This window comes from Carlito syrichta, unplaced genomic scaffold (genome assembly GCF_000164805.1).
Source record: "Carlito syrichta isolate Samal-C Ts95f unplaced genomic scaffold, Tarsius_syrichta-2.0.1 Scaffold95881, whole genome shotgun sequence".
Classification (NCBI taxonomy): Eukaryota; Metazoa; Chordata; class Mammalia; order Primates; family Tarsiidae; genus Carlito; species Carlito syrichta.
Window position 1 is genome coordinate 76,921 of NW_007039977.1, and position 22,910 is coordinate 99,830.

The following is a 22,910-nucleotide window of genomic DNA, read 5'->3' on the forward strand; positions in this document are numbered from 1 at the left end:
GATAAACTTGGGCACATTAAAAGTTTAACAGGTTTATTTGCATCTTCATCAGTTCATGAATGGGACAGCACCAGGCCTTATGTGGTTTAGGGTTCCAATGAGGGGGTATGAGGGGCACACTTTTTTGTTTTTATTTTGAGTTGGAGCCTTACTCTGTTGTCTAGGCTGGAGTGCAGTGGCACACTCGTGGCCACCGCAGCCTCAACCTGTTGGGCTCAGGCGATCCTTCCACCTCAGCCTTCCAAGTGGCAGGAACACAGGCGTGTACCACCATGCCTGGCTAATTTTTTAATTTATTTTAGAGATGAGGTCTTGCCAAGTTGTCCAGGCTGGTCTCGAACCCCTAGTCTCAAGAAATCCTCTCACCTCGGCCTCCCAAAGTGCTAGGATTACAGATGTGAGCCACTGCAACCGGCTATACTTTTAACTCTGTTCTTGGGAGCAAGCCAGAAAATATTTTGACTAAAGTAGAAATTCCTTGCTTGGAGGTGAGTTGGTGGTTTCTGTTTGGTAGTCTCTAGTTAGAGGTTAATTGGGGATTAGTAGTCATTGAGTCTTGTTTTGCTGTTGACTGTGAACTGGATTTTGGTTTGCTGCATATGAACCCAAGATGCTGAGCCATCTCAGTCCAATGGCCTCCCAGTTATTATTTTTTTTTACATTTTCTAGCCCTAACTTCCTGCCTTCCCTTCCTCGACAGCTGTGATTATGAGTCCTGTCAATTTGTCACCCAAGTAAGCATCCCCTGCATTGATAAGCCTCTACTGCAAATGAACTGGCAATTCACCTACCAGAATGAGAGGAAGAAATCCCTTCAGTGTTTCACTGGGGAAAGTCTTGGGAGGTCTCCATTTTTAATTCCAGAAATTTTCCCCACAGGTCACAGAATCAAAGACAAAGAAAGTGAGCCGGAAAGGAAGCACTTCGTCCACGTCTTCCTCCTCCTCCAGCTCCGTGGTGGACCCGCTGAGCAGCGTCCTGGATGGGACCGACCCCCTCTCCATGTTCGCAGCCACCGCTGACCCTGCAACCTTGGCAGCTGCCACGGTAACATGCCCTGGATATAGTCGCCTAGCTGGAGGGTTGGTTCTGTGATTACAGGCATGGATGGTTTTCTTCCCCATTTTGTTTTTAGCACAATTAATGCACATTTTGCACAATGAATGCATATGGGTGCATTCTGGTTGTATCAGTTCAAATCATCCAGATGTCTACAGGGAAGACATTGCTGATAAGAGGCTCGTGTAGATCCGGGAAGTCTTTTTCTTTCTTTCTTTTTTGAAAGCATCTCAAACTTTGTTATTTATTTCAATCTTATTATTTTTACATAATTATATAGGTAATTCACTAATTTTTGATATGAAAGAGTCAGACACTGCAGACACCTGTAGGCCAGTCCTCCTAATTCTGCTCTCCACCCTGATGGTAATGATTTGATCAGTGTAATGTGTCTTTTTCCATGGTTTTTTGTTTATATTTTCATAGATATTTATGACAGCAATTTCTGAGCATTTCCATACATACTTATATATAAATTATGATAGTGTCAACCTTCTGCGTGACTGGCATTTTTCTAAGTGCTTTTCTTGTTCAGTTCTTGTAATACCTGTGAGAGGTATTATAACCCCCATTTAGAGAGGCAGCCACAGAGGGACAGAGATGTCAAGTGACATCCAAGCTGGAATTCAACTCCGGCCAGTCTGACTTCAGAATCCACACCCTCAACCATCAGCCTATGCTACATTTCACACATTCATTTATGGTTTTGTTTTTTTTTTAATGTATATATAAATTGAATGAGTTTTCTGCAGCATTTTTTTTTTAACTTGGCCATATGTCTTGGAGAACTTTCCATATTAGTAGCCATATTATATTCTAAAGCATGGGTATGATTTATTTTAGTTTGCCATCCTTCTACTAATGTACACATAGTTTTGGGGTTTTGCTAGTATAAACAGTGATGCGCCATGATCCTGAACATACTTATATCTTGGTGTCTGTGCACAAGGATTTCTACAAGATGGCGACCTAGACGTTTTTTGCTGGGTTAAGGCAATGTGTATTTAGGGTCTTGCTGGCTACCCCAAAATTGTCCTCCCAAAAGGCTTAACCAGTTTATATTCCCACCAGCAATGTTGAAAAGTACCTGTGTCCCAGTATCCTTGCCAACCTGGATATTAGCCATCGTTCTAACTTTTTGTCATTCTGACAGTTGAAAAATGGCCTTTTTCAGTTTGCCTTTCTTTTATTCTTAAAGAGTTTGAGCATTTTTTGATATGTTTATTGATCATTTATGATGAAATGGCCTGAAATTTTTTTTAATTATAGTATACCTTTTATATATTTTATTCCACAGTGAAGGACTATTTGCCTTCTGCTTATATGTATATTTTTAAAGATTAAAATGGTATTTCTACTGAAGAGATTGTCTTGCCTTTCCTTAGGACAGCTCCAGAAAGAAACGTGATAGAGAGGATAATTCCATTGTAGGATCGGATTTTGAGCCCTGGGCCAACAAACGGGGAGAAATCCTTGCCCGGTACACTACTACAGAAAAGCTGTCTATCGTGAGTACCAGGGGACTTTCTCCCAGGGTTTACTTCCCAGCTAGCAGTCATTTCTTTTTGTTGTGTTTTCCCAAATTCTGGGCTCTAAGTTTCATTTATTTTATTTTTTGTAGAGATGGTGTTTTGCTATATTATCCAGGCTGGTCTCAAACCTCTGGGCTCTAGCGATCCTCCTGCCTCAGTCTCCCAGAGTACTGGAATTATAGACATGAGCTACTGTGCCCAGCAGTTCCACTTATTATATCAATGTTAATTGGGAAAAAAGTGTGTTGATTGTTTCTCAGAAGAAGGAAAACCAAGAATTAGGGATGTGGCACAGTTCAGAGAAAAATCTGGAACAGTAGAGTCTTCAGAAGACGTTTGAGTTGTGAAGAGAGCACCTCACTGGAGAAGGACAGGCAGCTGCTCCCTGAGTTCCACATGACTGCTGTTCTACTGGAGCTGGAAGTTCACTATATTTTGGGTGGCCAGTAGATGAGGTAGTTGGCATATGCCTAGAGGCAGATATGAAGTACGAGACGTACCCTCCATTTGGCAAGTTGCTCCCGAAAGGAAAGACTCAGGAGAGTTGAAATCAACCAAGGGAAAGCAGGTTAACGCCTATGTGAGTTAGGGTTAGGTCTGATTGTTTATAACTGATGTAAATAAGAGTGGTATCTCTCCTTACACTGGAAAGAAGTCATTAGGTTTCCAGCTTTTCCTGTCTTGCCTATCTGCCATGTTTAGTATTGCCTCATGTCCAGTTTGGTAGACAGAAGGAGGAAAGGGAGAGAAAGATATGCCCCCTCCCATTAAGGAGTCTTCCCAGTCCTCCCCAACACCTCTATTACATTGTCTTGAAGTTAGTCATGGACTGTACACAGATGCAAGCAAAGCTGAGAAATCTAGAAATCAGGCTGTGGGGCTGGATGCAGTGGCTCACGCTTATAATCCCAGCACTTTGGGAGGCAAAGGTGGGAAGATAACTTGAGGCCAGGATTTCCAGACCAGCCTGAGCAATACAGTGAGATCCTGTCTCTTAAAAAACAAGTTTAAAAATTAGCCAAATAGAGTGACCTGTGCCTATAGTCTCAGCTACTTATGAGACTAAGTGAGGAAGATCCCTTGATCTTAGGAGTTGGGGGCTGCAGTGAACTATGACTGTGCTGCTGTATACCACCAACCTGGGTGACAGAGCAAAACCCTGTTGCTAAAAAAATAATAATAAAAATTTTAAAAATTAATTTTTAATTTAAAAACTTTAAATAAATTTTAAAAATTGGGCTGTGGCCAGAGAAGGAGGGGTGAGCTCAGCAGGTAACTGGGAAGGTTTGGCCACACATCTTCTCCTGTCCCTCTTTTTTCCAGTGTGTATACTCATTGAGCAGAATTGCTTGACTATTGATATTTTTTTCTTATTTTTTTTCTGAATGCATAGAGATAACTTAGAGCAGTGATCCTCAACCAGGAGTAATTTTATCCCCTGGGAGTCATTTGGCAATATCTGGAGACATTTTCAGTTGTTACAATTCTGGGGGCTACTAGCATCTAGAGGGCGGACGCCAGAGATGCTACTCAGCATCCTACCAGGTGCAGAATAATCCCCACAGAGCTTCCTTGCCCCAAATGTGAAGAGTGTAGAGAGTGAGAGACTCGATTTAAGTAGTTTAAACATATTTCTGTTATGTCACTCACTGTCATATCAAACACTTTGGTATTTTTTTGACTCACTTTAAGAGCCTTGAATTGAGTACAAATTTTAATCTCCAGTAGGTTTTTTTTGTTTTGTTTTGTTTTTGAGTTGCAGTCTTACTTTGTCACCCAGGCTGGAGTGCAGTGGCACACTCAAAGCCACTGCAGCCTTGACCTGCCAGGCTCGTGTGATCCTTCCACTTCTACCTTCCAAGTAGCTGAAACCACAGGTGTGTTTCCACTGTGTCTGGCTATTTTTTTTTTTAACTGTAGACACAAGGCCTCACTATGTTGCCCAGGCTGATCTTGAACCCCTGGGCTCAGGCAGTCCTCTTACTTCTACCTCCCAAAGTGCTGAGCGTGAGCCACCATGCCTGGCCTCCAGTGGTTTTTAATAACCCATATTTTCCTTCTTTGAATATATAAGGAGGAACCAAAAAGAACCTGAGATTTATTTATAAAAAATTGTGTATTTATTTACATGTGTAAACTTTAGTCACTTTCAAAGTACTCTCCACTTGATACAATACACCTATCAAGATGCCCTTTCCACTGCTTACAATAGCTTTTATGCTCGTCAATTTGGATGCCTTTTAGTGCTTCTGCCATTTATTGTTTTGCCTCTTCCACGTTGGCTAAACGTTTCCCTTTGAGGACTATTTTAATCCAGAGAAACAAAAAAAATTGTCATTTGGGGCACGATCAGGTGAATAGGGAGGAGGTTATGCCATTTTGGGTCAAAAATTGCTAAACACTCAGCACAGTGTGGGTAGGTGTATTGTTACGGTGGAAGAACCAGTCACCTGTTTGTTGTAACTCTGGACATTTCTTCCACAAATTGTGATGCAACCTTCTCAAAACTTCCAGTTAAAACTTGGTTGACCATTTTATCTGGTTGACCATTTTATCTGGAGGAACAAATTCTGAGTATACTTCAAGGGGCCTGGCCCATCCTCCCAAAGATAATTCCATTTTTTAAAATAAATTTTTGTCATTCATTCGGATAAATAAAGGACTTCTTTTTGGAAAGCAGTGGCCATATTTCCTTAGATTTTTTTATTAATGAATTTTTATGTCTTTACAGAATCTGTTTATGGGATCTGAAAAAGGTAAGAGGAATTTTTTATTGTTTTGATGGGAAAATTCTGCCATTACCTTTAATATAATTTTACAAGAAAAAAAAGTTTTTATTATGCAATCCTGATGTTTCATTCAGTTGCAGCTGCTATTTCTTAGATTGTGTGTAGGCATAGAACTAAAAGTACATATTTAGAGCATAAGTTAAAAAAGACCAAAGAAGTTATCAGGAGTTAAGATAAGCTTACTGTTTTCAAGTTACAGAGGAATAGTCTCCCCTCACTTTGCCTTAAGTGTTTGTCCCTTGTGAAATAAGGCCAGTGAGGGGATTACACGCACAGTCTTATGGGCTACTGGTCCCTGAAGATAGCAGTTCTCAGTTTCCTCTGCTAAGACACACAATCAGAAGCTCTGGACCAGGGAGTCTCAAACTGCTGGACAAAATAGGAACACCTGAGGAACTTTTCCATAATGATAGACCACTGACCTCCACTCGTTGAATTTCTCCCATAGAATGGGACCCCAGAAGTTCTGTTTTGAAGCTGCCAGGTGATTGTGGAGTGACTGACAGATCATAGGCTGCTGATGCACAACAGTCTTGGTATCTGTGCAGGTCATCAACGTGGCAGCTGCTGTAGCCCTCTCTCCTTGTGCTCTGCAGGATGAGACACACATTTAAGTCAAGCAAGTGAAAACAGCTTTGTATGGACATAACTCTGACCCTAGACCAGAAAAAGTGAAGTGTACGATTACATATCCACCACTTTGGAAAGACCAAATAGATTGGTGCTATTGAATGTCTTAGTCCATTTTATGTTGTTATAAAGGAATACCCGAGGCAGGGCCATTCATAAAGATAAGAGGTTTGTTTGGTGCATGGCTCTGCAGGTTGTACAAGAGGCATCTGCTCTTGGTGAAGGCCTCAGGCTGTTTCCACTCATGGCAAGGCAGGTGTGTGCACGATCACATGGTGAGAAAAGGCAAGAGAGGTGGGGGAAGGTACCAGGCTCTTGTCAACAACTACCAATATCCATGCTGTGTGTGGACACTTTAAATAAAAAATGAACTAAGAGAACTGACTCATTACTGTGAGGATGGCACCAAGCACTCATGAGGGATCTTCCCTCACGACCTACACACCTCCACCACGCCCCACCTCCAACATCAGGAATCAAATTTCAAATGAGACTTGGCAGGGCCAGCAAAATCATATCTAAACCATAGCGCCAAATGCTGATGAGCTTGTAGAGCCGTAGGCGCTCTCATCTGCAGTTGGTGGGAATGGAAAATGCCACAACCACTTTGTAAAACACGTTTGCATTATTTATTAACTTTGAAGATGGGTGCTATGATCTGAATGTTTGTTTTCCCCCCAAGATTCATATGTTGAAATCCTAACCTCCATGGTGATAGTATTAGGAGATGAGCCCTTTTGGACAGCAATTAGGTCATGAGGATAGAGCCCTCCTAAATGGACCAGTGTCCTTATAAAAGAGGCCCAAAGGATCTCCCTTGCCCCTTCTACCATGTGAGGACACAGCAAGAAGGTGCCCTCTGTGAATCAGAAACCAGAAAGCAGGCCCTCACCAGACACCACATCTGCCGGCACCCTGATCTTGGACGTTCCAGTCTCCAGAATTGTGAGAAATACATTTCTGTTGTTTATAAGCTACCCAGTTTATGGTATTTCATTATAGCAGCTCTAAGGGATTAAGACAGTGTACTAACCCATAGATCTAGCAGTTCCACTACTAGGGTGTACCCTGGATCAGGGATTGGTAAGCTAAATCCTGCAGGCCAAGTCTGGTCCACCACCAGTTTTTGTAAATAAATTTTTATTGGAACACAGCCCTATCAATTTGTTTACATGTTATCTGTGCCTTCCTTTGTGCTACAATGGCAGAGTTGAGTAGTTGTGAGACTTCGTGACTTGCAAAACCTAAAATATTTATATCAGGTCCTTTCCCAGAAAGAGATCTCCAACCCTAGGTCCATGCTTCTTAAAGTGTGACCCAGGGACCACATTGACATCACTTGGGAGCTCATTAGACATGCAGAATATCAGGTTCTTAAGTGATTCCTGTGAAAGATTGAGAAGCCTACCTGCAGAATTTCATGCATATATGAACTAGGAGGCATGTGCAAAAATGTCCATGGCTGCATTGTTTGTAGTAATAGCCCCAAGCAGGAAACAACCCCACCTTCCATGGACAGTTGAATGAAGAAATCAGTTGTGGTCTGTTCAGACAATGGAAAATTCTACACAGCAGTGAAGTCCAGCTCTTTGCAACAACTGGGGTGAATGTTGTGAACCAAAGTTGTAGTGATCGAAGACAGCAAGGCGATGGCTGACCTGGGTGCTGGGTAGAAGGGTTTTATGGGGGTTATTTGTTAAAATGTCCATGTACATAGTTTCCATATTTACTATGTGAAGGAAAAAGTAGAAACGAGTTGAAAAAAAAAAGACAAGTTATTTGGAAGCTTCATTAATGAAGTAGTTGTTAGTAGTAGTTGTTAGTAATTAAATAATTGCCCCATGCTGTCTGTTTACCACATGTGAGTGGGCACCAGAGCTGAGAAATCAGTACCTTCAAAAAGAGGGAGCCGGGCTCGGTGGCTCAGCCTGTAATCCCGCGCCTTTGGGAGGCTGAGGTGAGTGGATTGCCTGAGCCCGTGGGTTCGAGACCCGCCTGGGCAGCAAGACCTCATCTCTACAATAAATCAAAAAATCAGCTGGGCGTGGTAGCGCGCGCCTGTAATTCCGGCTACTTGGAAGGCTGAGGCGGAAGGATCGCCGGAGCCCAGCAGGTCGAGGCTGCGGTGGCTGGGAGCGGCCACTGCACTCCAGTCTGGGTGACAGAGTGAGACTCCAACTCAAAAAAAAAAAAAAGAGGGGAGTGAGTTTCTAGGAGTGGGTTTGGAAGGGAGGAGCTGGGGATCATGTGAGCCATGTGACCTCCAAAGTAAAGCAGAGGCCTCCTTAAGATGGGGAAGGGATTCTGAAATAGGCAGCCACAGGGGCCAGCAGCTGGCTGGATGGAGGGCCCTGTCCCGTGGTGCCCCATGGCCTGGAGGCCCTTCCTTCGCCCCTCTTCCCTAGTCCCTGCTGATGGCAAGAATTGTGCTGACAGATGCTGGACGGAGCCGCAGCTGTCTTGTTTGCTCGGAGAGAGGGCTTTGAAGCCCCAGTGTTTCCACCTCTGGGCAGACAGTAAGATGGTTGTTTTGTTAGCACCGAGCACGACAGTTCTACGCTGTGAGCACAAGCCTGAGAGGGCCTTTTGTTCTTGGAAAACAATGAAATGATGGAGTTTTGGCATCTCTAGCTGAACTGCCTTTCTTTAGGAATAAATAAATGTCACAGAGCTAAGTTTGTAAATCTAGAATGTACAGTTAACCTTTTTGAGGCCAGCCCACTGTGCTTCCAGAGACAGCTTCTTTAGTTTTTTTTTTTGAGTTGGAGTCTCACTTTGTTGCCTAGGCTGGAGTGCAGTGGCACGCTCACAGCCACCCCAGTGTCGACCTGCTGCACTCCGATGATCTTTCCACCTCAGCCCTCCAAGTAGCCAGAACTACAGGTGTACTTTACCACACCTGGCTAATTTTCTTAAATTTATTGTAGAAATGAGGTCTCACCATGTTGCCCAGACTGTTGCCCTTAGGTTCAGGCATTGCTCTCACCTCGGCCTCCCAAAGTGCTGGGATTACAGGCTTGAACCACCATACCCGGCCTAGAGACAGCTTTTAAGTGGAAAGTGTTTCTGATGGAAGTTGGGTTACGTAAGGAAGCTGCTTTCAGAATCTTGGAGAGTTTTCTGTAATGAAGTCCTTCTCTGGCGTCATTATTCATGATGAAGTGTGAAGTGAAAAATGCCTTGGGGGTGTTGGTGCACTAGAAAAACCACCTGTGTGACATAAATCAATTCTGTTTAGGCAGAGCGGGGGCCTCTGCATCCGCCATGTCGGAGAAGGTTCGGACTCGGTTGGAGGAGCTGGATGACTTTGAAGAGGTGAGCAAGGCATTACTGAGCTCAGGGAGTGGGGGGAGCTTTCCTTCCTTCTACCAAGGGGGATCCATCTTGTTGGCTGCTCTTTGATTAATTCTCAGGCCATGCATTGTGCTCTGTCCTCCTGAGGCGATGACACCATCCAGGGAAAGAGGCCAGCATGCAGTTGGCGGAGCTCACAGAAGCCTGACTTTCCTGCTTGTCTGAAGGCATCTTTTCTCATTGTGATGCCCGTGCAAAGCTGGGTCATCTGGGGACAGGGTCTAATGGTGAAAACCAATGGAGTCGACTCCTTTTGAAGCAGGCTCATGGAGTATAAAGATCTCACTTTGCCACAGAGGCTGCACACAGATGCTCCGCTGGCTGGATGTGGCCCACAGAAGCCTTAACTGGCCTCCATATTCTGTGGAAAAATGAATCATTTACCACCTCTTAAAAACTGGCACATTTAACAGACAGATGCAGTTTCTGGCTTCTCTTGAAAAATTCCACCCGATAGCCATATGTCCACATTCTTGCATTTGACCAGAGCTTGCACTGTTCAGGTTACCAGGGCTTCCCTGTCCTGACTCACTTGTAAACAGCACTAGCCTGGCCCCTCAGACAGGTGAGTTCTTGTCCTCTGGAATGTCATTTTGAGAGGCAACTTAGCACTGTGGGTGAGAGGGCACACTATGGAGAGGGCACCTGCTGAGTAATTGTGTGATATTAGACAAGGCTCTTAACTGCTCTGTGCCTCAGTTTACTTGTCTGCAAAATAAGCATTACCTATCCAGAGGGTTGTTTTAAAGATTAAATGAGTTAATATGTATGAAGTGGCTTCGCAAAGTGCTTGGTACGTGCTGTGCACGTGTTGGCTGCTGTCTCCATTGTTATCCTGAGTCTGGAGGCCATAGGTAGGCCACGTACTGCCAGGGTAGCCTTGGATATGTGCCTTTCCTGTATCTGTTTCTTCATTTGTAACATGGGGATCAAGAATAGTTGTGTGGATTGAATGCAGGTGTTTTGGAAACCATCCAGGACCGTGTGATAGCAGTTCCCAGTGCCCTGTCTTGCCTCTTGCCCTTTGGGCAGGGTCGTCCCAGCTCTCAGATGAGAGCTGCTCGGGGCTCAGCAGAGTCTAATAGCCCAGTATCTTACTTCCCCATTAAGAAATGACACTTTTGAGTCAAGGTGCCCAAGAGCCTCAGTCTGCACGTCATCAGCCAGCATTGACTGGTAGTCAGGAAATTGCTGATGGTGTTAGAAGCTCTTCGGTCCATGAGTATCTGGAGGTAACTGGAGCAGGCTTCAGTTTGAAAGTGGGAGCTCTATTGGAGGGAGATGGTGCCTCTGCCCTGAACCAAGGGAGCTGAGGAGCCACTGGAAAACATGGCAGCTGTCCTCTCTGTCTCTCTCTCTCAGGTCTGTGTAGCCTCTTGTTGCTTATTCTCTGTAGTTCTCCTTCACTTTTTTTCTGGTGTCCTTGTTTCTCCCTGTTCACAACAGCAGCTGGCTGCCCTGTGGTTTCTAGGTTAACATATGTTAGCAAGGACAAGGCTAGGTTATACTGCAGTAACAGGCAAACCCCCCATATCTCAGTGGTTTCATATAATAAAGGTTTATTTCTTGCTCACATGGCATACCCAGGGCAGGAGATGGACACAGCACCATCTCATGCTGCTGCCATTTCAGCCTTGGCTTCCAAGGTTGTAATAGCAAGGGCTGAAGAGAGAATCATTTTTCACCGCCTCAACCCAGAAGGGACACATGCCCTTTTGCCCAATTAGTCATGTGGCTCCTCCTCCAGAGGGGCAAGGAAGTCTCTGCCTCACAGTTTAGGTTTCCAGTCGGGGTCAGTCCAAATTCCCTGAATCTTCTACTCTTATTTCTTTAATAAAGGGTTCTTCGCTTTGGATTCCAGGAAATGTGCCTGTAAAAAAGGTTTGGTTCCTGGTTTCATCATGTGTGTTAGCATGACCCCTACTCCTGTGAGCTGTGTGAACAGCCTCTTAATGGCAAAGGGTGAAGGGGCGCTTGCTGTGTACCAGGTACTGTGCTGAGTCTTTGCCTGCATGTCATTTCATTCCTGTGATGACCTTGCTCTCATCTGCCGTGGGTTTTTGCCATTGTCTTCTCTCTGTTGCTCATACTCTCTCCTTGTTCCACCCCACCCTCAGTGCCTAGTTAACACCTGTACTCCACTGAGAGCTTGTCTCAAGCATCACTTCCTGCAGGAAACCATTCCTGAGCATCCGTCCCCGTCCACAGTCCAGGTGTTTGTGACTATGATTCTTCTATTCTAAGATGAACCATTTCCCTCACATTTGAATATCTCTGAAATTGGGGTGTATCCCTCAATCGGTGCCCATTAGTGATCCTTAGTGGCACATGAACCAGTTGTGCTTTCTTCAGTGAGCACCTCAGAGCCAATGAACCATGATGTATGTCCTCATAGAATTGTGCTTCCTCCTGAGCATTTCTCTGTGTGTTAAGTCCATCTCGTCCTCAGTACTGTAAGTGCTATCAATGCCCAAATACCCTGTAATGTCTCCTTGCTTCAGCATTTGAGCAGAAGTGTCTTTGTATCTCGAGCATCTGGTCTGGTACTCTGCCTGGCACACAGGCCCAACAGCTGTTGGTTGAATGAGGTCAGTCTTGTTATCCCAATTCGCAGATGAGCCTCAAAAGGGAAGGCATCTCACCCAGAATCATCCAGCTGGTCAGTGGCTAAGCTGAGGGGTGGCTTAGGTCCAACTTCCTCCTCCAAGGCCAGTCTCTCAACTTACTGCACTCTGCCCGTCTTCGTCATCCCTTCTTTGACCGCACATTGTAAGATACAACTGTCAGTCCTGGTGGGAATATGAGGGAAATTGAGAGACCAGAGTTCAGCCAATACTCAGTGTTCTTCACAGAGTGGTGGTCACACAACATTTTTCTGACTGTGCTAACGCCTTTACTTTCTCCCCACAGGGTTCCCAAAAGGAGCTATTGAATTTGACTCAACAGGATTACGTGAACCGCATAGAAGAACTCAACCAGTCGCTGAAGGACGCCTGGGCCTCGGACCAGAAAGTGAAGGCTTTAAAAATAGTCATCCAGGTCAGGTCTAGTGATTTTTCTTTCCCCCCTTAAATTTCCTATGTAAAACTCCTTTGTGGATTATTAGGGTTTTCAGAAGTCTGTCTTTAAGATCTTATCCCTGTTTTTTTCATCTCTTTCATTTTCTTTTTTTTTTTTTTTGAGTTGGAGTCTCACTCTGTCACCTAGACTGGAGTGCAGTGGCCGCTTCCGGCCACTGCAGCCTCGACCTGCTGAGCTCTGGCAATCCTTCCGCCTCAGCCTTCCAAGTAGCCGGAACTACAGGCACGTGCTACCATGCCCGGCTAATTTTTTGATTTATTGTAGAGATGAGGTCTCGCCAAGTTGCCCAGGCGGGTCTTGAACCCGCGGGCTCAGGCAATCCACTTACCTCCGCCTCCTAAAAGCGCGGGATTACAGGCTGAGCCACCAAACCTGGCTTTCTTTCATTTTCATATACCTCTTCTGACAAAGACCTTGGCTGTGAATCTGTTTTAATGAGATGGCTAATCCCAGGGCCACCATGTGCAGCTGCACAGGTTGTGTACTGTACAATTCTAGGAAGCATACTTCACCCTAGGTATAGAATTGATGCTACTTTCTGGGGTTGTACAGTACAACCCAACATGGTACAACCCCTGACACATTTATGATTTGTATACATTAAAGATTGAGCAACTGTCTTGTGGGTTTCCTTGACCAATTTGGCTTGGTTATCTTTGGGATTAATGATGTGTATTCCTGATATATGCATTTTTAAGACATTCTGCATAACTATGACTAGTAGAAGATGTTTACAGTGTTGGGAGCAGTACGTTCATTGATTCCTCTTTGTTGATGAATTTATTGAGCCAGTAAAAACTCTTGAACCACAAGAGCAAGACCTGTACGGAAAATAGCTTATTCTGTTCTTGGCCCTGAAGGTCATACTGTCTTGGCAGGACGTGCTAAGAAGCACACTACAAAAGGAATAACTCTTGGATTGTCATTTTCAGAGGAGAGTTAAAAGATTTCTGAACAGCCATTTTAGTTCAACAGGACAGATCACATTCTCATTTGATATCATGATAATGTGGCGTTTGTTTTCATAGTATGACCTTCAGGGCCAAGAACCAGAATAAGCTATTTTCCTACAGGTCTTATTCTTGTGGCCCAAGAGTGGTTCTCATTTTAACTTTTTCTCACCTGTGTCTTTTGAGAGACAGCAGAGTCCGGGAGTCTTACACTGGACACTTGAAGTCTTTTGAGACAACTCCTTATATGGCAGGAGTGATTTTTTTTGGTGTTTCTTGATGGAAGATAAACACAAGCCAATTTCTTTTCAGTCGTTTTTGTTAGTTTACTAAGTAAATACTCCTGAAAAATGGTCCTCTCATCCTGGATGCCTGTGACGAGGGTGGCTTGCTGAGTGGCTCAAGTGAGAAGCTATCTGGACTCACAAGTGCTCCTTCAAAATATTTGCATTGGCAGCCTCTCTCCATAGAGTATTGAGTTCAGAGCTGTGACTTCTGAAAGCTTTACATCAGAAGGAGATTTAATTCGTGTCTTCTCAAACAAAATAATCACGAGAGTGTTTAATCAACTCCACATCTGGTTAATGATAACGATTCTGCAGTACATTAAGGATAGGCTTTATCAACAAACATAGTCAGGATGCAGAATCTGGAGAGATGAGCACAGCTCACCTTACTGATTCTGCAGTAAAATTTTTTTAGGGGAAGGGACATGGCTGCTTTCTTGAGGTATATTTTACATATCATAAAGTCCACCCTTTATAAGTGTATAATTCAGTGACTTTTACTAAATTTATAGAGTTGAGAACTATACACAATCCAGTCTTAGAATATTTTCATAGCTCTCCAAAATTCCCTCAAACCTGTTTGCAATCAAATCCTGCTACCACACCCAGCCCCAGAAAACCACAGGACTGCTTTCTGACTCTGTAAATCTGCCTTTCTTGAACAGTTCATATATAATATACGTTGGGATCATTCAGTGTGTAATCTCTTGCATCTGGTTTCTTTTATGTAGCATGGTGTGTTTTTTTTTTAATTGACGCATAATCATTGTATATATTTATGGGATACAGAATGATATTTTGATATATGTATGCAGTGTAATGATCAGATTAGGATAATTAACATATTCATCACCTCAGACATCTCTCATTTATTTGTGTTGGAAACATTCAAATTCTCTATTCTAGAAAATCTACCATAAATTGTGGCTGTCGTCACCCTCCAACACTGTGGATCACTAGAACTCTTTCCCCCCGCTGTAGTTTGTACCTGTTAACCAACCTCTCTCCTGTCCTCCCCTACCTCCCTCCCCTTCCCAGCCTCTGGTAACCACAATTCCACTCTACTTCCATGAGTTCGGCTTTCTTAGCTCCCACATATGAGTAAGAGCATGGAGTATATATCTTTCTTTGCCTGTTTCACTTAACATGATTTTCTCCATTTTCATCCCTGTTACTGCAAACGACAAGATCTTAAGTCTTTTTTATGGCTGAATAATATTCTATTGTGTCTATAGGCCACATTTTCTTGTCCTTTCGCTGATGGACATTTTGATTGATTCTTTATCTTGACTTTTGTGACTAGTTCTGCAGTAAACATGAGAGTGCAGATGTCTGTTTGATACATTGATCTCCTTTCATGTGGTTAAGTATCCAGGAGTGAGATTGCTGGGCCATGTGGTAGTACCAGTTTTGGTTTTTTGAGAAACTTCTATACTGTTCTCCATAATAGCTGCTCTAATTTACATTCCCACCAACAGTTTATAGGAGTTTCCTTTTCTCTGCAGCCTCACCAGCATTATTTTATTTTATTTTTAGAGACAGGGTCTCACTCTGTTGCCTTGGCTGGAGTGCAGTGGTGTGATCATAGCTCACTGTGGCCTCAAACTCCTGGGCTCAAATAATCCTCCCACCTCCCACGTAGCTGGGACAGTAGGTACGCACCACTGTGCTTGGTCTATTTTTTTGTCTTTTTGATAGTAGACATTCTCATTGTGGTTTTGATTTACATTTCCCTGATGATTACTGGTGTTGGCATTTCTTCATATACTTGTTAGTCATTTACACATCTTCTGCTTATTTACCCATTTTTAACTGGGTTATTTTTTTTCTTTAGTGTAATGTTTTTGAGGTTCACTCATGTTGTAGTTTGTTTGTACTATTGGTAGTGTGAGTTTCCTTTTTATTGACAAATAGTATTCCATTGTATGGATAACCATATTTTGTTTAACAATCTGATGGACATTTGGGTTGTTTTCACTCTCTGTTATAAATAATAGCAGCCACAAACATTTGCACACAAAGTCTTTGTATGGACTAAGTTTTCTTTTCTTTTCTTTTCTTTTTTTTTTTTTGAGTAGGAGTCTCACTCTGTCACCCAGGCTGGAGTGCATTGGCACACTCACAGCCACTGCAGCCTTGACCTGTTGGGCTCAGGTGATTCTTCTGCCTCAGCCTTCCAAGTAGCTGGAACGACAGGTGTGTGCCACCACACCCAGCTAATTTTGTGATTTATTGTAGAGGTCTCACCAGGTTGCCTGGGCTGGTCTCAAACCTCTAGGCTCAGGCAGTCCTCTCACCTCTACCTCCCAAAGTGCTGGAATTACAGGTGTGAGCCACCATGCCCACCTTAAACTTCATATATTTTTGATACTAGTTCTTGATCAAGTATATGATCTCCTAGTCTGTGGCTTGTCTTTCTATTTTCATACTGGTGTCTTTTGAAGTACAGAAGCTTTTAATTTTAACAAAGCCTCATTTATCAATTTTTTCATTTTAACTCATGCTTTTGGAATCGTATCTAAGAGCTTTTTGCCTAGCCCTAGGTCATAGTGATTTCCTCCTTTGTTTTCCTCTAGAAGTTGTACTGTTTTAACACTTTCATTTAGGTTCATGCTTTACTTAGAATTAATTTTTGTGTATGATGTGAAATAAGGATCTAGGGATTTTTTTGCATGTGAATATACAGTTGCCTCAGCAGCAACTGTAAGACTATCTTTCTCCCCATTGAATTATCTTGGAACTTTTGCCAAAAATTAACCATAAATGTGAGTTTATTTCTGAACTCTCAAGGCTATCTTGTCAATCAGTCCTTATGCCAGTTCCTCACTGTCTTGAGTACTGTAGCACTAGAGTAAGTCTTTTTGTTGTTGTTGTTGTTATTTTTGAGTCAGAGTCTTACTCTGTCACCCAGGCTAGAGTGCAGTGGCACGCTCACTGCCACTGCAGCCTCGACCTGCTGGGCTCAGGAGATCCTTCCACATCTGTCTTCCAAGCAGCTGGAACTACAGGCACATGCTACCATGCCCAGCTAACTGTTTTGATTTATCATGGAGATGAAGTCTTGCCAAGTTGCCCAGGCTGGTCTCGAACCCCTGGCCTCAGGCAATCCTCTTGCCTCTGCCTCTCAAAGTGCTGAGATTACAGGCATGAGCCACTGCACCTGGCTGGAGTAAGTTTTGAAACTGGGTAGCATACGTCTTTTAACTTTGTTCTTTTTAAAAGTTGTTTTAGCTATTCTGAATCCTTTGCGTTTCTGTATTAATTTTAGGATCAGCTTTTCAATTTTTGCAGAAAAAAAAACCCTAGGATTTTTATAAGAATTGAGTATAAACTAGCCTTCTGATGCATACATTATGCCATCTGTGGATGGGCATCAGCGTCTTTCTTCATTATCATGGGCAATGTTGCTGTGCGCATACTTGGTTGGGCATGTTTGCTGGCGCCTGTACCAAGCTTTTCTTTAGATAAGAGCACAGATCTGAGAGTGGCAGCACTTGGTCGCAGGCTTGTGGCTCTTCAGCTTTTCCAGATGCTAAGTGACTGTCTGTAGTAGCTGTGCCAGCATTTGCTTGTGGTGGCCGTGGGTGTGTGAGAGTCGGTGCTGTTCGGCATTCTACAACCATTTGGTCTGAACAGACTTCTATTTTAATTTTTCAGTTTAGGAGGCAATGCAGTCATATCTTATTATGGTTTTAATTTGCAGCTCCCTGAAGACTGATAAAATTGAGCATCTTTTCACATATTTACAGGCCATTGGGGTTTCCTTTTCTGTAAACTGCCTTTTGCTGGCTTCTTTTGCCCATATTTCCATTATGTTATTTGTGTTTTTCTTACTGAGTTTTAGGATTTTTAAAATCTATTCTGGATAGTAATGGTCTCCTTCCTTCCTTCTCTAGTACTCAGCCATAGGTCATATTTTAATTAATCCATTTGTTCTGGTTGTTAAAAAAATTTTTAAGGCCGGACATGGTGGCTCATGCCTGTAATTTCTGCACTTTGAGAGGCTGAGGCAGAAGGATTGCTCGAGCTCAGGAGTTCGAGACCAGCCTGGACAACATAGTGAGACCTTGTTTCTACCAGAACAATTAGCCAAGCATGATGACATGTGCGTGTGGTCCCAGCTACTCAGGAGGCTGAGGCAGGATTGCGTAAACCCAGGAGGTCAAGGCTGTGGTGAACTGTAATCCTGCCACTGCACTCCAGTCTGGGCGACAGTCTTTCTAGAATATGCTAATTGAAAACAAATGAAAAACATTCTTTCAGTGTTTTTCCAACAATGTTACTAAGCTTAATCATAAGTGTTTCGGCAAAGTAATTTATTGGGAGGTTGTTTGGTACATGTTACAACAATGATTCTCAACTTGGCTACACATTAGAATCACTTGAGAACTCAAAAAAGAAAATTCGTGTCCAAGAAGCTGCACTCCAGAGCAGTTTAATCAGAGTCTGGGGGTGGGACCCAGGTGCCATTACTTTTAAACATTTCCCCAGATGATTCTGGAGTTGAGAATATTTGGTTTGTAGGCTGCTTATTCCCTGCAGTGTATGGTACAGATTATACATAGCAGGAACCTAGTGTTTCCAGGCTTTTTCATGTGTAGCAGTCATCTGGAGCCCTTGCTAAAAATACTGATTCCTGGTACCCCAGGTGGAGATTTTGACCAGGAGTTTTGGTGTGGAGCAGGGAATTTTGTACTGTTACTACACACTCTTGTATCTGATTCTTATCAGACAAGTTTAGGAAATGGCACTAAAGCTTTAAAAACTGTGGCATCTTCAAAGTAGTGATTTAAAAGATAGCTTTAATTTGTAAGATTATTATGACTTTAATTTTGGATTTAAAAAAATTTTGGTTCCTGTTTTTTTTTTTCTTTTTTGAGTTGGAGTCTCACTCTGTTGCCCAGATTGGAGTGCAGTGGCTGCTTCCGGCCACTGCAGCCTCGACCTTCTGGGCTCCGGCAATCCTTCCACCTCAGCTTTCCGAGTAGCTGGAACTACAGGCGCGTGCTACCACGCCCGGCTGATTTTTTGATTTATTGTAGAGATGAAGTCTTGCCAAGTTGCCCAGGTGGGTCTCGAACCCGTGGGCTCAGGCAATCCACTCACCTCAGCCTCCCAAGACATGGGATTACAGGCTGAGCCACCAAGCCTGGCGGTTCCTGTTTTTTTTTTTATTTTTTATAAAATATATGTTTTATGAAACCAACTTGGGAGAATATCAATGCACATATGTTTGGTGAAGCCCCAGCTGTGTTTAATTTTTAATCTTCTGCTTAAATTCTCTCTCACCTCACCAGTGGCAGTAACTCATCTCCGAGACCCTCTGCAAGTGAGGCTCTGGGTAGGAACTTGGGAGAAGTCACAGCCCTAGGAACCATGAGCTGTGTATTGTAAACAGTCTCTAGGAGTCAGGGTTGTTCGTTTTTTTCCAGCCTTGAAACCTCATGGGGCAGTTGTTTAAGTTGGAGCTCTCACAAAGGGCGTATGAAAATCTCAAAGTGAGGCATCAGAAAATGGAATTCCACATACATCCAGACGCTGCGTTTGGTGTCAGCACTATGGTCTTAATAGCTTACATTTTCCCTCCAAATAACATCTGGGCTGTAAGGGGATGTTTTGCAAATCAGACATGTTGTTTACTTTCAGGCATGTAATGCTCAGGAGAAATTTTGTGACTCTTACAATTTAATTGTTGGGTAACAACACCAAACTGAAAACACATGGCAACTTATCTCCTGATGTGGTGACGTTCTAATCACTCTCTGCATGTTGGAAATGCATATTAAATAATCTTTTCCCAATGTCCAAAAAGTTTGTTTTTTATTTGTAAGTGACATTTTTCTATTTGAAGGTCAACCATTGGAATGATAAAATAGAACAAAGGTATTTTTACTTGTGCTGACTTTGGAATTCCAGAGCGTGGAATTTAGTTTGTCAAAGTAGAAATAGCTTTTCTGTTTCTGCACAAAAGATGACTTAATCTGGGGTGTTTGGGGCTATGTTATGTGGTTGAAATCTTCTGTTAAGAATCCAGAACATGTCAGTGGCCCTTTAGCATGAGTTACAATCGGAATTGGCCAATTCCCTGCAAAACTGAGATGATCTCAGTGTTGAGGATCATAGTTCTAGAGAAATATTACTCTTTGAAGCCTGTCATGTTTCCTTTTAGAGGGAAATTCGAGAGTGAGTATAAATAATTGATGTGAGTTTATAAAGCCCTGGGGATTTAATTATGAGGTCATTTTCTAGAAAGGAATGTTTAAGGCTGAATTGTAGCTCACACCTATGATCCTAGCAACTCAGGAGGCTGAGGTGGGAGGATCACTTGAGCCTAGGAAATCAAGACCAGCCTGGATGACATAGTGAGATTCTATCTCTTTAAAACAATTTTAAAAACAGCCAAGTGTGATGGCAGCTACCTGGGAGGCTGAGGTGGGAGGATCACTTGAGTCCAGGAGTTTAAGGCTGCAATGAGCTATGATCACACTACAGCACTCTAGCTTGAGTGACAGAAGACCCTGACTCTAAAAAAAAAGGGGGATAGGGGAAGAATATTTAAGAATCCAGACCGCTGGGCAAAGGTGGCTCAAGCCTGTAATCCTAGCACTTTGGGAGGCCAAGGTGAGAGGATTGCCTGAACCCACAGGTTTAAGATTAGTCTGGACAACTTGGTGAGACCTCGTCTCCACAATAAATCAAAAAATAATCCGGACGTGGTAGTGTGTGCCTTTAGTTCCAGTTACTTGGAAGATTGAGGTAGAAGGATTGCCTGAGCCCAGCAGATTGAGGCTACGGTGGCTGCTAGCATACCACTACACTCTAGTCTGGGCAACAGAGTGAGACCCCAACTCAAAAAAAGAAAAAAAAAATCCAGACCACCTTAGGCTGGGTGTAGTGGTTCATGTCCGTAAACCCAGCACTTTGGGAGATTAAAGCAAGAGGATTGCTTGAGACCAAAGGTTCAAGACCAGCCTGCGCATACCAAAAAAAAAGAAAGTTAAAAAGTTAAATAAAGAAATACCGAACTCAGACTACCTTGAAATAAACATAGGAAGCCAGGCTGGAATGCAATTGGAACAAAGACTGGGTCACCTGAGAAAACTGTGACAAGAGAGATGTCATTCACTTCTCTCAGTGACTTTCTGAGTGCTGATCCTGGTTCAGTAGACAAGCAGGATCCTTCTGGATAAGACTTCCTGTGTCCTGTGTCTTTCCAGAGCAAGCAGATGGTGTTCTTCCTTAAGGGGCTCTGTTGTGAGCAGAGTCTGGCTTCCCTTGTCAAAAGCACAGTAGTTTTGCTTATCAATCTGTGCCCAGTGCCCCACACAGGGCTTGGTACATGGTAAGTACTTCAACTTGTTTATAGAAATCATTAATTCTCCAGGCCTGGAGTGTCCTAATCAAGTCAGGCCTGCCAGAGTGAATTTTGTTTTCTCCTTTTCTAGTGTTCAAAGCTTCTCTCAGACACCAGCGTTATTCAATTCTACCCAAGCAAATTTGTCCTTATCACCGACATACTTGATACATTTGGTAAGTATCCCTCATGTGCTTCATAGTTCTAGGAAATGGGTTTGTTTTGTCACGAAGTGGGTGGTAGAGTGACTCTAAGTTAGGTTCCACGGTGGTTTAAATTATTAGGTAAGTCGTGAGGTGGACCAAACCATCCCTCCATGCCCATTAACAAGGGCATGAATGAATTTTAATTTTTTTCCCCTGAGCTTCTGATAGGCTGGTGAAATGAATGAGCGAAATGGGGCATGTCGAAGGGGCACACGTCCTGTCTAAAGCAACTCTGGTCTGTCGCCACCTCACAGGCATCTGAGACTGAACTTGGCATCTCTTCCTGGCCCTGCCCCCCTCCCACTGGGTTTCTGTCTCGGGGAGTGGCGCTGCTCTGTTCCCAGTTGCCCAAGCTGGACATCTGAGTCTTCTCCCATATGCTCCTGTACAGTCACCAGGTCCTCCAGCTTAGCCTCCTACAGCTGTCCCTAGTATGTCCATTTTCTCTGTCTTCACTGTTAAGATTTCAGTCCTAGTCCAGGCCTCTCTTGCCTGGGCCATGGCTGCAGCTCCCTGTGAGGTGCTGCGGCATCCTTGTGGCTGCCCTTAGTCCCTCACTCTTTACACTACAGGCAGAGTGGCCTCTTGGAGCCCACTGGAAAGGCCTAGACTGGAGAGAATGACCTGGAGGAGTAGGAGGCCTTGTGTTTCTTGGCAGTGGTTGGTTGAGCCAGAACATCGTGCTGTGAGTGGTCTACTCAAACCCTGCAAAGCTCTAGACCATATGTGATGTTCAGCAGCGAGGTGTCCCATAAGTACCAGGAAATAAGGTCACCTTCTGAGAGCTGAATGCATAGAAGACCAGAGCAGAGACATTTGCTGTCTTATCAAGGAGGGACCGACCCAGCAAGTCTTGTCTGTGACCCACTGAGAGATCTAATGTGTCAGAAAACAAAATGTCAGACCCATTCAGTTCTATGCAGGCAAGTCCTGTCCAGGTGACCAGGGGCCTGAGTGTATTTGCTAAAACAAGTGATAGAAAATATAACTAGCCTTGCAAAAGGGGGTATTTATTGACTTGTGCTGAAAAGTTCAGGGGTGTTCTCTGGCTTCAGTACAACTGGATCTGGGGACTCAGCCAGTGTCATCAGAACCCAGCCTTTTTCTAGTACTTTCCCTTGAGTTGGCTTCGCTCTAAAGCTTCACAAGGTGTCCTCAGCTTTACTGCTAATAAAGAATTTCTTTCTCCAAGCTCCAACAAAAGCTCAGAATCTCATCTCACTGGCCTGGCTGGCATTACATGTCAACCCCTGACCAGTTGTGGTACCCAGGGATGAAATACACTGATTACCTAGGCCTGGGTCACCCCAAAAGAAAAAAGGTGATGCTGTTGCCAGAAAAAAAAGGGGAGTTGATGCAAACTGGACAGAAAGAAGAGATGTCCCAGCTGGAACATAGGACCTTTGGGTTCAGATGACCTGAGAGGTGGCATCAGGACCTCTGCTGGGTACTGGGCATGTGTCATCAACAGAGGAGACAAAAATCCCTGCCTTTGTGGCACTCTTGTTTCAGTAGAAGGTAGAGAATTTACAGAACTATGTTAGCCCAGTTGTATGTTAGATAATGATGCATGCTGTGGAGACACCAAACAAGTAGATCTGGGTGAAGGAATGGCAAGAACTGGCAGACTTTGGGGTGAGCTGCCGTGTTCAGAGGGTGCTCAGAGGA

General features: G+C 43.6%; 1 protein-coding gene across 4 annotated transcripts in view; it reads left to right on the plus strand.

Moving 5' to 3' along the window:
• The window catches only part of CUNH16orf62 (chromosome unknown C16orf62 homolog), a 137,805-nt gene that overhangs the window by 20,324 nt on the left and 94,571 nt on the right, over positions 1-22,910 (plus strand). For 2 of the 4 annotated variants that reach the window (XM_008062320.2, XM_021714484.1), the window contains exons 3-8: positions 880-1,047; positions 2,445-2,567; positions 5,323-5,347; positions 9,249-9,325; positions 12,275-12,403; positions 21,128-21,212. In XM_008062320.2, the coding sequence (XP_008060511.1) occupies positions 880-1,047; positions 2,445-2,567; positions 5,323-5,347; positions 9,249-9,325; positions 12,275-12,403; positions 21,128-21,212 (607 nt within the window). Of the gene's footprint in view, positions 1-879; positions 1,048-2,444; positions 2,568-5,322; positions 5,348-9,248; positions 9,326-12,274; positions 12,404-21,127; positions 21,213-22,910 lie in introns of those variants that run through there. The other 2 variants (XM_021714480.1, XM_021714489.1) reach the window with 2 other exon arrangements.